The sequence below is a fragment of the Emydura macquarii genome, unplaced genomic scaffold, assembly GCF_026122565.2.
Source record: "Emydura macquarii macquarii isolate MOO-44397 ecotype Brisbane River unplaced genomic scaffold, CSIRO-AGI_Emac_v2 contig_1253, whole genome shotgun sequence".
NCBI lineage: Eukaryota > Metazoa > Chordata > Testudines > Chelidae > Emydura > Emydura macquarii.
The window spans coordinates 80,574,221-80,589,338 of NW_027131390.1; the positions used below are offsets into that span (position 1 = coordinate 80,574,221).

A 15,118-nucleotide genomic window follows, 5' to 3' on the forward strand; every position below is an offset into this window, starting at 1 on the left:
AGTTACGCAAGCAACGCAAAAAACTTGCGTAACTCCCGTCGACTTCTCTGCTTCTCTTCTGAGCACCGTCTTCACTGCTACACCACTTGAGAAGGTGGTCTTAATACGTCGATTTCTGGATCGACTGAGCGGGTCTGCATTGACCGCTCAGTCGATCCAGAGAAACTGATCTGATGGCGGAGACTTTGCCACCGTCAGTGTAGCCGTAGCCTTAGATGCCTGGGCAATACTTGGACACACGTTAAGACTGGCTGTAGGACCAAGGGCTGCCTGATTGTGCATACACAAAGTTTGTTAGCCTGTGCAAGCCCTTATGCACACGAGTCACATTATTTTATGCCTAACTGCCTGGTTTGCACAGCAAATGCAAGCTTCTGATGCCAATTTTGCATTGTTCACAAAACAAAAGCTGTTAAAATATTGTGCTTTTGTGCTTTTTCTTTAATCTGTCTTTTATATGTGCGTACAATATTATGATCCGTTTGCAGTGCGGGCAATAGCCATCTCAACTTCTTTCCTTTTTTTAGTGATTTTGTAACAGAAAATCCGCTTCCACATAAAATTCAGTATATATCCTGGTCACCCGTTGGACACAAATTGGTCAGTAAAGATAATGAAGTGCTAGAATATTGTTACTTTCCGATGGCATAGAATAGATTTATTTGCTTATGTGTGTTTGCTTAGCCCTATTTTCACAGGCCTTTAAACTGTGTTTATCACCCGTACTTAAGGGCAGGAATAATAAAGATAACAGTGTAGCTGGTCAATGTGGAAGGGGGAACCCATTAAAGAACAACCTTATTCTAGCTTAAAGCTCATGTTTTAAACTTCTTGTAAACAGTAAATAATAATTAACTTGCTGATGCCCCATTATTTCTTTTATCAAGAACTTTGAACAGAGTTCATAGTTAAGACATTTTCGTAGTAAAACACGGAAGTGCAATTGCACTCTCACTTACCTCCAGCTCTGACAGTGGAGGAAGAGAGGTCAAAACAGGCTTCATGCTCCACCTGAGAATGTTGAGTGCTCTTTTACTGGTCATTTAAAACGCAGTGCAAGTAACGTTTGACTTTTATGTTATTAGAGCAAATATTTGTAGCCTCAAGAGACACAATTTTCTAAGAAATTCCCCATATTTTGGTTTGATGTAGCAATCCTGGCATACCCCAAACTCCCACTGATTTTTACCAGGCGTTTGAGATGAACAAGGGCTGTAAAATCAGGCTCCTTTTTTGTAACAGAAACAGACAAACCAGTTCAGGTAAAATAAAAACCTTTGCCCAAATCTCAAACTGAATCTGAACTGAGCCTTTTCTGAAGTTCCAGTGGAGTCTGAGTACCTTTTAAAATGTATAGTCTAGACCCATGTTTGTATCCACACTCGCTAGGACTAGAAGCAGAAATGCCAGAAATCTCACAAGATTGAGATTTCTAGCTCAGTTGAAAAGATACAAGAGTTTCAGAAAGTTTGGATGAGTTTCAAAGAGGGCTGCAAGCTTTTAGGTACTTTTCCAAACCGAACTGAGGCTCATTTATGACTAATATTTCAGGATATATTTTTCATTCAACGCCTATATGTGCTTTCCAATACAGCTAATGGGAGTTAGATACCTGCATCCACAGTTTCAACGTAGTACTTTTTCCATATTGACAAAAATTCAGTGGAGTTACTGTGGATTTATACTGATGTAACTAAGAGCAGAATTTGGCCTTCAAATTGTAATTTACTTATACTAGACCAATCCAAACCTAGCCCCAAGGGAGGTACTAGGTTCCTGGGAAATTCTGTAAAGGCTTCAATTGTAATTTTACTTGTATAAGGATTTCAGGATTTGGCTCATCAATTATACTTTATTATCATCTACAATGTATACGCATTAGCACTGACTGTACAAAATTTGGTCAGACCTTTTTCTATAATTGTACGTATTCCTAACTAATACATTCTCATCTTTAGGTATATGTGTATCAGAATAATATCTATTTGAAACGATATCCTGAAGAGCCATCTATTAAACTAACTAATAGTGGAAAAGAGAATGAAATATTTAATGGAATTCCTGACTGGATCTATGAAGGTATGTTTGTATTGAAAACTGCGTAAAAAAAGGCTGGGTTTGGACAGGACTTAGATGGGAGAATGCCAAGCAACATCTAAGTGCAGCAAGAAATGGTGTTGGTGATTCAGTATTTGGCAATTGTCTCTCTAAGTCAGTAGTGTGCCTGTTTCTGCGTATGATGTGCCTATCACCTTGGTGACAAAGCACTATTCATGAGCCACCCAATGAGGTGCTGGATGTGCAATCTTTCAACAAAGATGTAAAATCAAGGGCTTGTGATCATCAAAGATACCATGACACATTTCATAAGAGTGGAGATATTGGCCACAGTGTCTTGGCAAAATTTCAACTCAGGAAACTACATTCTCTGCAGTTAAATTTTGCCTATTGCTTCAGTTAGATAAGTTACTTCTCACTTTCCCTCCTAAAAGCTGTGGTGTTGTGCAAGCTGGTGCTGTATTTAAAGCCCAGAGTTTGCTTCATTTCAGTTGTGGATTTCCGCCACGTTAGGACATCTGTAATTTTCACTGGGGATCCACAGTGGATTTTCTTCCTTAGAGGCCCTCCAGCAGGAGCTGTACCAGCAGAAGCCACCCTAGACCATGGGCTGAATTTAGCCTTTTGTAAATATTCCTTTCATCTGCTGTTCTTTGGCTTCATCTTGTAGTGCCTTTTTGGGGTAGCAGTGTAGTTAGATGCAGCTACCCCCTCCTTATCAGTGCAAGAAAGCTCAGGCCTTTTTTTGTGGCTCCATGCCAAGCCTTTTTATGCTCACTTTTACAATTCCGCCTCCTCCTCACACAAAAAATTATTCCTATTAGAAAAGGTCATCTTCCCTTTCTTAGAGCCATCCTCCAGTGTAGGATGAGAACCAGATACGCTCTGGAGCACTGGCTCCTATTTTAAACCAACTAGGAGGCTGGTACAGCAGAGTATGTGCAAAAGTTTTCCATTGAAAAGCAGCACCTCCATTTCATGTCTTGTGGTGATTTAAAATCAAGTTTCAGAGTTAATCTAGCATGAAGTAGCGTGACTTGCTACCACAAAGCAGTTGGGCTGGCCGATTATTAAATATAGTTTCCTGCTCAAGTCTTTTGTAAAACAGTATCTCTCTTGAACCTAGAGCGATTACATGGACCCAAAGATCTGTGGACTTGTAGTACTTTTGAGATTGTCTTTCAACTTCTTGTTTCACTACAAGTCAACGACATTCTGATGTTTCACCGTATCAGTACACTCTCCCCTACGTTGTTTCTTATATGCAAACAATTATAGGCAAAAGATGAGTTTCACTGCTTGTAACGAGAGAAGTGCAAAAGTAAAGTTAAAAACTACAGAAGAGATATCATTATTGCAAAATCCTATCAATATGTGGGAGGGAGGTTTAGAGGGTCAGGAAGTTGCCTCGTTTTTTGGGACCCAGAAGTTTTGTAATAGATCCTAAATTTGGGGAAATGATAACTAATAATTGCCTCTTTTTTATAGAACATAGTTGCAATAAAACAAGGAAGGACCCAAAATAAAAGAGTAGTACATTTAAAATCAGTGAAAGGACATGTTTTTTTTTTACACATCACACAATCCATCTATGGAATTCACTGCTGCAGGAGGTTATGGAAATACATACTGTAGCTTTATTTTATAAAGGAGTGGGAAAATGTTATGACATTTAATATCCTTAGTTATACAAGTGGTGAAAATGATACTAGTAACCAGACTTATTGCTTCAGGGCATTAACCTGTTAGGATCAAGAAGGAATATCCTATCTTCCTCCCACCTCAACCCCATGCATTGCACTGCACAAAAATCCAGATACATTATTTAGTTTCTGCCTTCTTGAGGCTAATCCCAGTACCTGACCAGATAAACCAGTGGTCTGGTGCAGAATGAAAATCCTTCTTGGTGTTTAGGAACAGAAAGAGTCAGCTTTTTAATGTACCAATTTTTAAGGTATTTTTCTGATAGGAAACATGAGCTTTGATATTCTGTGCATAATTTATTTTTCCTCAAGAGAAGTGCTTTGAATAAAGGGAGGATATTTTCCAATCAGTTTCCACCTGAGTCCCATTCCCTACCCCTTTTTTCTCTCCTGACCACACCCTTAATCTTCTTTGCCCCCTGATGCCTTTATGCTGCAGCCTCACAGTTACTGTTCACTAGGTCCTATCCTTCATTTTCTCCAAAGCCCACTTCTAAAAGCAGTCTGTGAAGCATTCCAGCTAAATGAACATACTTTATTCTGTACTGGATGATGTTAACCCTTCTTTGTGTAGATACAGACCTGAACCACAGCACTGGATCTGAATACCCTCAGACTATCAGAAGTTTAAATGTAGCAGTTTGCGCACATTTTTATAACACTCTGGATTGAAACTCACTTGAATTGGGGGGAAATTGGATCTGGATCTGAACTTTGCAGATGAGGCTCATCTTTCCTTTATACTTATTGAATGGAAATGAAACTCAGTGGGAGTTTTTACTTCAATGCAAGCAAGATTGGGCTCTTAGGCTTCAATCCAGCCAGACACTTAACCATATACATTACCTTAAGCTTTTAAATGGGTTTATTTGAATTGTAACCTTGGAAGGGTGCAATAAAACGCAACTTTGTTTTCAGGTTCGAGCCTCTAGGTTGGTATTTAGTAGAGGACCACTAAGTGACAGTTTGAATGATAAAAGCAAATGTTGTTCAAAAGAAAAATGATCAGTTAAGCAAACAGGCATGCAATTACCACTTACACAATATTACAATTATATTTACTCTTAAAGATGAAATAGCGTATCAATGACTGATCAGTCCACTGACAACAGAGTGGAGTACAACTTTATAATCCTGGGACTGTTGGATATTATTTGGAGCTCTCTCCAGTAGTAACCAAACTATTCTTATAATATTAATTAACATTAACCCTACCCATTACCACCTTCACATTTCAGCCACCTCCTTTTTGGTTCTGTACATTAAACATGATATAAATTAACAGCTGCACCAACGTCCTTCCCATGCCATTAATATGCATTTTAATCGAGCATTCACAACGCTTAAAAACACTCATTACAATTCATGCTGAAACTAGTTAGAACTGAAACATAGCCACAATGCAAACTTGGGTCATGTCCATGCTAACTTCAACTTTCCCATCTTACTATCTCTAACTTTTCTCACACTAGTCATCTCAATTTCCCCCACTCCTCTACAGTTTGGCTAACTTAAACCAAAACCAAATTTCTACTTAACATAGGCTACATCCTGCATAAAGTTATTCATGTTCCTTCGTGCTTTGTGGAGTGAAGATCTTTCTTATATAGCACAGTTTTCTTGTTGAGAAGTGATGTGTACACTGATGGCAAGATATAATTTTAGGATATAGTGCTTTAAATTAGGTCATAAATGATGAGCTGTAACTAACATGTAATTTTTTTTTTTTTTTTTTTTTTTTTAGAGGAAATGCTTGCTGCGAAATATGCTCTGTGGTGGTCTCCAAATGGAAAGTTCATAGCATATGTGGAATTTAATGATACTGACATACCAGTTATTGAATATTCATATTATGGTGAGGAGCAATATCCTAGAAAAATAATTATTCCATACCCAAAGGTATGTTGCTTATTTTAAATGGGTGCCATTTTATTCCCCTTGTTTTCTAAATGAACTGTGACGGCTTTTAAATAGCAAGACACCAAAGGTGTGTGGGAAAAAATGAACTACTGGATAGCAGTGGTTAATCCTGCTCTAGTTTAGAGATAATTTAAGAGAGCACACTTGAGCCCCAACTCTGCAAAGACACAAACTTGTGTATAACTTTGCACATGGGAGTAGTCCATTGAAATAAATGGAACTACTCATGAAAGTACAGTGAAGCATGTGCATAAATTTTAGGAGGATCAGGACCTTATTTTGCTTTCCTACCTGACGTACCTGTTGTGTTGCTTAACAAGGTATTTATTATAATATACTATATTTAAAAAAATAAGGCCTATGTTGCATTGAGAAATAAGAGGATGTGAGATCTCAAATTTATTCCAATCCTTTAGGGACCTGATCCAAAGCCCATTGAATTCAGTCAGTCAGGTCCTAACTGACTTCTATGAGCTTTGGTTCAGGCCTTATACCTGTAGTTCCAAATATAAATCAATGTTGTTCATTCATTTGTTTGTCTCTAGTCTGTATTGGAGATCTCCTATGACTCTAATTGGAGTCTTCTGCCCAAAACTGGGGCAGTATACATTACAGAGATCTTTACTGTACACAGGAGAGAAGAACTTTCACCTAGTTTCATGTTTTCTACCCCCAAGCACTATGTTTCCATCTGGAAGGACATTGAATTAGATGATTTGTTTTCTTCTTGATGCATGAACTAATGCAAAGTGGAGTAACAAACTGCCGCAATGAATTACTCCAGATTTACACTTGTTTAAGTAAGATCCGAATCTGCCCCCTTACGTTCAATAGTATCAATATTTCAAAATACTTTAAATTCTTTAAAAAACTGATTGCTTTCTTGCAAGAAAAAATGTTAACTTTTAAAAATGGTAGCTAATCCTCCAGAGCTTGATTTGAATAACCTGGTAATACATTTCCTTTGAAGGCTGGGGCTAAAAATCCTACCGTTAGAGTGTTTATTGTAGACACTACTAACCCTGAAGGTTTAGGTCCTAAGGAAGTTCCTGTTCCTGCAGTGATAGCATCAAGGTAGTGTGTTCTCAACTTCATCTTCTTTTCCTTTTCTTGCTGTTTTGTGTTAAATGATGGGACCTCCTATTTTCTTTTCTGGAGGTTCTGTTCTGTGTACTGCAGCTTCATATTTGTCTACCTTATGAATCTGGAGCTAACCTGAAGTTTTAGATACTGGCTTTTCTGGTTCATACTTTATGCAGTTCATAACCATTGTTGACAGAGGGCCAAATCCAGCACCATTGAAGACCATGGGAGTTTTTCCATTGTCTTCAATAGAGCACGATTGGGGCTGTAATGGATGCAATAGCTATACTCTATTTCTATACTGTAACCAGCCTTCATTCTTTGTTTTTAGTGATCACTATTTCACTTGGCTCACTTGGGTAACAGATAATCGAATCTGTGTGCAATGGCTAAAGCGAATCCAGAATTTTTCTGTCTTAGCTGTATGTGACTTCCAAGAAAACTCCAATTCCTGGTACTGTCCAGAGGTATTGCATGTTGAAATATATGCTTAACATTGTGGTGAAACTGAATTTACAATAGAAATGATAGAACTTGCGCATATATATATATATATTCATAGATTTCTGAGGCCAGAAGGATCCATTCAGTCATCTAGTCTGACCTTCTGTGTATTGAGCCCTATAATTTGTGTTTGACTAAAGCATATCTTCCAGAAAAGTATTCATCATGATCTGAAAACATCAAGAGATGGAGATTCCATCACTTCCCTGGGTTGTTTGTTCCATTTAATTCAGTGGTTTTCAACCTGTGGTCTGCAGACCCCAGGAGATCTGCAGACTGTCTAAGATTTCCAAAGGGGTCCACACCTCAATTTGAAATTTTGTTTTAGGGGTCTGCAAATGAAAAAAGGTTGAAAGCCACTGCATTAGTTAATCACCCTCACTGTTAAACTAAATAACTAATAACCTAAACTAATAGTGAATTTCATGATACCATGACTCCTCTGCAAAATAAATAAATACATTTAGTTACAACAGCAAGAAACCAAATTGTCAGTACTGTGTTTTCAGAGAGTTTTAATATAAACACAACCAGATGTCCACTGACTTCAAAACCATTGGATTTATTTCTCCTCTTTATTTCTTTATTTCATCCGGGAGATCTCCTCACAGGGAGGAGCCTAATTGGGGGAAAAAAAAAAAGTGTCCAGTTTATGTGCTGTGGAAGTTCACATCAGGTCTAAATTACTTTAATTGGAATAGTTCAAAACTATGTACGTTAAGAGTGAGACCAGCATATATATTAGGAAGACACTGTATAGAGATGGGAGAGCTGTGGACAACATTTCACTGACAAATTTCATACAGAGGACGGACTCAAGGACTGACTCAAGTTCAGTAATTGCAGTATGGAGGTCTCATTCTTGGTCCTGTAGTCAAAAGTCTCTCATAATGGCCATTATAAATCTTGCTTCTAGAGGTTATGTTATAAAACCACCCATAAAAATTCACTTCAGGTTGAAGCTTAGGGTACATAGATTCAAGAAACCAATTTTATAAAAAAAGAAGTTTGTTTGTTTTATAAAATTATGATTATTATAATTTTATACACTGCAAATATAAAGGACATGACATTTTAATTTACTCAAATGAACTTTACAAATTCAAAACACTTTTTGTTTTTATATAACAAAATAAGTACAGCAGACATTGTTGTGACTTTAAAGGAAGCTAAATCTCAATCCGGCACATAACTTTTCACACTTGAACAGTTTCACTGAATCCGTTGACACAATTCAGACACACTAATATAAAGTTACTGATCTGCAAATTGCAGATCAGTGTCCTGTATGCAATTTTACATTTTAAAAAAGGGCATTTTCATTATATAACAGATTCAATTCAGATTTTCCTTGCAATTGAATCTGTGTCCCATCAGTAAATGGTACACGTTTGAGGATTAAAGTTTACACAGAAAATCAAAAGGATTTAGAAACATCAAGGGATTAAGGGGTCTGTCCAGCAAGATGCTGATTATTTTGGCCTTGAGCCAGTGAAGCACATGCGCTTAACTTTAAGCATGTAAATGACTATAATAGGACTAATTCCATATTTAAAATTAAGCATGTGCTTAAGTGCTTTGCTGGATCAGGGCCAAAGTGATCACCATCTTCCAGGATTGTGTTCATAATCCTTGTTTAATTGCATTGATGCTTCCACAACACTATGTTTATACAGTGATATAGTGCTTTTATCATATTAAAGGTTGCACAAATGGCCAATTGAAGGAGTGTGAACAGATGGGAGTACTGCATTAGCTCTATTTGTCCTAAAGAAGTGCATCTCTGTGCATTTCCACTGGCAAAAATAGTTCCATCTCTGCTTTGTTTTCAGATTAAACCAAGGGCGTAAAGTACAACAAATGTGCTATGCTTTATGCATTTGAAAATAATAATATATTTTACAAGTAATTTCTAAAACCCTGATCCAGCAAACACTCAAGCCCGTGTTTATCTTTTATTTATGTGAATAGTCCCATAGAAGCCAATCTGACTTCAAAAACTTGTGTGAGTAAAAGTGAAGTGTGTAAATGTTTGCAGGATTGAGGCCTATTAAAACATGTTGATGTGGGCCCCAGGCCTGCAAATACTTAAGCACTGGAGTAACTTTGCACATATGAACGGTCCCATAGAATTCAATGGGATTCTTTATGTAAGAAAAGTCACACACGGGCTTAAGTATTTGTGGGATCAGGACCTTAAATAAAACGGAGACAAATAAATCGGGATTTTACTCACATCCTTAAGTGTTTGGAGGTCTGTCCCTTACAAAGGGTTGTTTATTTCATAAATGAAATTGTTTTGGCCATTTTCTATTTGGCACTGATTTCATGTTTTTGTTCAAAATGCACAGATTTAAATATGCCTGAACTTTAAAAGACAAGCACTTGAGTAACTTTACTCACAGGAATAGTCCCATGAAAATTGCTCATATGCTTAAGCACTTGCTGATCAGACCCTAAATTGTGAATTGACCGTAAGATGCCCGCGGGCAGAACTGCGCAAAGTTAAAATTGAATGGGATTTTACCTGCAGACTTAATAGCTTGCAACATTTTACCATTTATGTTTTGTATTTTTTTTATGAATAAGAAACAAAGCAAAGCAGCTGAGTTAATTATTCAACAGAGTACTGCACAAGGAGTCCGTGTTGCAAGGTGCCACGCACTCCCCTGAGGTGCTGAATGCCCTCGACTTCCACTAAAGTCAGTGGGAGTTGAGGGTGCAGAGCCCTTTTCAGGATTGACAAGAGGAGGAAAAGACACAGCTCTGACTGTTAATGAGACACTACATTAAGGATAAGAAATGCAAAATGTTTTCTTCAGAGAACAAATTTTGGTGTACGCATTTCACAGGGCTTCAGACTGTGAAGAAATGTTCCATTAAATAAACAGTTTAAGAAAAGCTAATTTATAAAATAAAATAAAAAAGCTATAAATCTATTCCATGTAGATTTGTTAGCATTAACCAGTAAATAATTTAGTTCCATCTAACAATCAGGACATTACAGTCTGCAATGAAACAGTCATTAGAAACTATTGGAAATGCATTATAAACTCTAAATCAAACATAAATCAAAGCCTAAAAATGTAAAAGGATCATTAGAGCTGATAAAAGAACTGATTAGAGTACTTTCTAAATCTGTACAAGCCATTTTTTTTTAAACAGGTCAACACTAAAAATGTTATCAGGGCCTAAATCCTGAAAATCCTTAGCAATATGAGGAGTTCCAGATGCCCGCATTTTCAAAAGTAACTAGACACAGAAAATCACTAAATTCTACTAATCCTTACTAATTACTAAATTACTAATCTTTAATTCTACTTCTTGTGTACCCAACTGAAACACCTTACAGGGGTATGATTTTCAGAGAGGTTGAGCACTCATTCTATCAAAATCTATGAAAAAAACATCATTATGGTATCTCAAATTGGGCATCCAAACATTGAGGTACCCATAATCACTAGTCACTTTTGAAAACTTTAGCCATTGACTCTGTGAATATGAATTCTGTTAAAAGGAATATATTTTAATTGATTTTAGTGGGACTATTCATATGAATTAGAGTCCCCAGAATCTCTGCAGAATGGTGAAGAGTTTCTCTCCAGACTACTGAGAGTTCAAACGCCATGGAGGAAGTGGATTCTGATCTCAGTTACATTGCTGTGAAGCTAGAGTAACTCCACTGAATTAAATGGAGTAATTCTGGATGTACAAAGGTGTAAATAAATGAAACCAGAATATGATCCTGTGTGTTTAGTCTCTGTCAGAGGAGAAATGGAGAAAGAATTACCATTGCTCATTAGGTATAAAAGGCTCCCACAGCTGTGTGACCTGAAGTAGCTTATGTGCAAGAGTATATAAAGGCTATGGGACAAGTTCAAGTGTAACTTTGAAAATGAACATAAACATACAGGCTCACTTCCTCAGCTGATGTAAATCAGTGTCACTCCATTGAAGTCAGTGGAACTATGCCAATTTACCACAGTTGGGATCTAACCCAGATTGTTAATATTAATAGTCCTGAAAGGATTGATTTTTTTTTAATGAAAAATTAACTTGAGATAAAATAGTCATTAATTCTATGTTTGATTGATATGTTGTGCAAAATTATAATAAATAATTTATTTATCTCTAATGATAACCATTAAAACTTAATAAGTTAGTATTAATACAGTACTGTTAATATATCCCTGATATCTTTTTGTCAGATGTCCTTCTACTTTCCTGGCACTTGATATTGTAGGAGTGACTTAGGGGTGCTGGAACAATTTGTTTAGTGGAGGTGCTGAGAGCCACTGAACCAAACTGTAAACCCTGTATATGATGGAAACCACTTCAAGCCAGGAGTGCGGCGCCCCTGGTTCCAACTCCTATCAAGTGATTTGAATTTATCCCTAAAATTCTTCTACAGTGTCAGTTTGCAGTTCCATATTTATTTGAAGTACTTTCCTCTCTGTGAATAAATTGTGCACTTCTCTTTCCTACACATCTTAAAGGTTGTGCCCTTCATTTTGTTTTTCAGAATCGGCAGCATATAGAAGAGAGTCAGACAGGATGGGCTGGTGGAGTAGGGTTTTGTTATCTTTTACTACGATTAATTAAAAGCTACAGTCATTTATTTATCTTCACAATAATGTTGGAAATATAAATAAGCTGGCATCATACTGTGTCATGGAATACATATACTGCACTAGACCTGATGCATTTTAAGGCTGGGATTTTTAATATGCCTAAGGGAGATAGGTGCTCACCTTCCATTGACTTTGCAAATCTCAGTCTTAATGACTTTGGGCTATACTGCAGTTATAGAAATCACATCCACATGAGGGAGAAAGAACGAGGTGCACAGTGCCAGAGCATTCTGCTGGCAGAGGACAATGATAAGGACATTTCCCCTGGCATCACTGATGGGCAGCTCCTATTCCTCCAGATATGTCTATAAGACATACATTTCTGAAAGGCAGTGATTTCAGAGCGTAATTTTAGTGCAAAGTGCTGCTCTTCTTTACCAAGGGAGGAAGCTTTGAGGCCAGAGACCAGTAACCTGTGGGTAACTGATACTTGCTTTCAGTTACTGATACATCACTATAAATATCTACGTCCAATAGCTCCCACAGCATTCGGATGTCAGAGGAGACATGATCCTTGTCTTGAGGAATTTGCACTCTAAAGACCAAAAAGCAGACAATGGGTAGGGAAATAAGGTCAACACATAAAATTACATTAACATGTGTTATATACATTACACACACATACACACGCATGCACATATACACAACATATCCCGTATATAGGTCATGTCTGATATTCCTCAAGCATGACGATGTCAAATACCAAGATTCAATATGTAGGACATCAAGTGGCGTCTGGGTCTTCTTTCACTGGGCTTAATTAAAACTTCAGTTTGCAGTACATACAGTCCTATTATATGAGGTAAATTATACTATGCATCCACAGGGATAAGACACTTTATTTGGTCCTCTTTTCCTTACCTTCTCTTTTGGATTAATGATGACAGGTTGCTATAAGAACTAATAGAAACTACACAAAAGAATTTTACTTTATTCTCAATGGGGGATTTCTTGGTATAGGGGGATTAATAATGGAATACAGAATAATTTAGCTCTTGGTCACAAATTCAAATACAGCTCAGGTCAATAGTATTGGAAAGTCATGTGACCGAATGAGTGTCTGATGGCATATGCAAAATGGGTTGGTGGTTTCAGACCATTTTCTGTTGGACCATTTTCTCTTATTTAAAAAATAAAACTTACAATTGGCACTAATTTACTCCCTTGTTGACTGTCTCAGCAGAGACAAAGGTTTGAGCAGGAATAGCGATTGAACTATCTTTATTCCCAAACCAGGTTGAAGCATATTAGTAGGGCAGAGTGGGGAAACTTGGACAGCTGCTGCCCAGTGCTGCACCTGCTTTGTACATAAACAGATGACTTTATTTGCCAGGACTTTTAGTCCGGCACATTTCACAAATACAAATTTTATTTTAAAAAACTATTTTTAAAAATCACCGGCTCTGACTATAATTAAAAAAATGAATACATTAAAAAATTGATCGAACCAAACACACAAAATAATTCCACTTGCACGAAGCAGAAAGTGTGTGTACATGTCGGTAGGCGTTGTGATATGTCCACATTACCAATTCAGAAGTTTGTCAGAAAGTACACTGTGAGAAAAGGGAAGGCATTTGAAGCATTCTCTTGTTGCTTTAATGTAGATATTACAAACTGTGTATATTATAAACTGCTCAAAAAGCCTGGTCATTTTCATTTCTGTTCCTTCGTTTCAGTTCTTCGTTTCAACACCGTATTTTACTTCAGACACCACTTCATACTACAAAATTTTTAGTGACAAGACTGGTTATAAACATATTCATTACATCAATGGCTCGGTGGTACGTCAAACAAAGAATTATCCTCATTAAATTTCTATATTGTAGGTTCCTGAAATAACCCCGCTATATATCTCGGTTTATAGGAAAATGCAATACAGATTACAAATGGACAATGGGAGGCAATATACATTTTCAAAGTAACGGATGATGCAATGTAAGTATTCTACAGAGCAGAGCATGTTGATTATGTGCTATTTGCCGTCAGCAGGAATGTACTATAATTATATTGATTTTTGTCAGGTTCCATTAGTCTCATTGGACCTGATATTCAAAAGGGCAGTTTCCTGGGACCTGTGAGCAATTTTACAAGAATGACCACAGCTGTGTACACAAATCCGGTATTTGGGCATGCCCATGGCTATAGTTAGCTAAGGTGGAAATACACAGGCTATGGACATAGCTATAGTAAATTTTGTGTACAAACATGTTTGCACATGTCGGCTTCTGAAAGACCTTTTGAAAATTGAGGACCACCATCTTTTTCTAATAATTTTAGGCCCCTATTCGATAAAGACCTAAAGCACCTTCTTAACTTTAAGCATGTGATTAAGCCCATCATTGTTCAGCAGGTCTTCAGTGCTTAAGGCTGAGCAACTGAAATCTGGGTCATACTCAAAAGTTCTGCTTAGTTCTCTTTTGTACAAATGGATCTATACATTAGAGTCCATTGATCAAGTGACACATGGAAATTAAGATGAAGCCATTAGATTTCATCTTATCAGGATTTGAACCAAAGTTTGGAGGGATGAGAAGTTATGGTGGTTAACCCACTGTTCCATCTTGATATTCACCACACAAAAAAAGTGAAAATCCAAATTCTAGTTTAGTTAAATATAACTTTTCAAGCAGGCTTCTTACTTAGGATGCCTGATACTACTTCACAGGTTATGATTTCGTGGACTACTTAATAAAATGTAAATTAATTTATAGATTCTATTCGAGCAATGAATTTGAAGGCTATCCAGGGAGAAAGAATATATACAAGTAAGTTCATATCAAACTTTTTGATTAAATTAATATCAGATGGATCTGGATTTATATGATATAAAAGAGAATTCTACGCAGTCTGAAACAGTTTCAAAATGTTAAGAGTAAATATCAAGAAGTTCTTACCTAAAATTTAAATTGGGCTGTTGCACTTTTTGTGCAGGTATCTTGTAATGAATAGGTAGTATGTGTTACTATATTTAAAGCTGCCATGCTTTTTGGAGTCGCACACAACATTGGGATACATTTTCAAATGTGGCCCCCATTTGTGTGTGTATATAACGTACAGGTACATTTTGATATTATCATATATATGTAATAGTCTTGCATGTGTAAATCACCTGAACACACACACATATTTGATAGTTCTAAAAATGCATAAGCAATTGTTTTTCTAAATGCAATTTGTACACACAAACAAGTGGAGGAGGAAGCAAGGTCTAGTGGA

General features: G+C 36.9%; 1 protein-coding gene across 6 annotated transcripts in view; it reads left to right on the forward strand.

Moving 5' to 3' along the window:
* LOC137153702 (prolyl endopeptidase FAP-like) overlaps positions 1-15,118 on the forward strand; it is a 58,027-nt gene that overhangs the window by 21,620 nt on the left and 21,289 nt on the right. For 5 of the 6 annotated variants that reach the window (XR_010919880.1, XM_067549360.1, XM_067549358.1 and 2 more), the window contains 9 exons: positions 528-600; positions 1,959-2,079; positions 5,506-5,660; positions 6,652-6,755; positions 7,096-7,231; positions 11,791-11,835; positions 13,579-13,683; positions 13,767-13,837; positions 14,614-14,667. Coding sequence is in view for 5 of the 6 variants with exons in the window: in XM_067549360.1 (XP_067405461.1) it covers positions 528-600; positions 1,959-2,079; positions 5,506-5,660; positions 6,652-6,755; positions 7,096-7,231; positions 11,791-11,835; positions 13,579-13,683; positions 13,767-13,837; positions 14,614-14,667 (864 nt within the window). In the remaining variant the exon portion in view is untranslated. The remainder of the gene's footprint in view (positions 1-527; positions 601-1,958; positions 2,080-5,505; positions 5,661-6,651; positions 6,756-7,095; positions 7,232-11,790; positions 11,836-13,578; positions 13,684-13,766; positions 13,838-14,613; positions 14,668-15,118) is intronic. The other variant, XM_067549361.1, reaches the window with a different exon arrangement.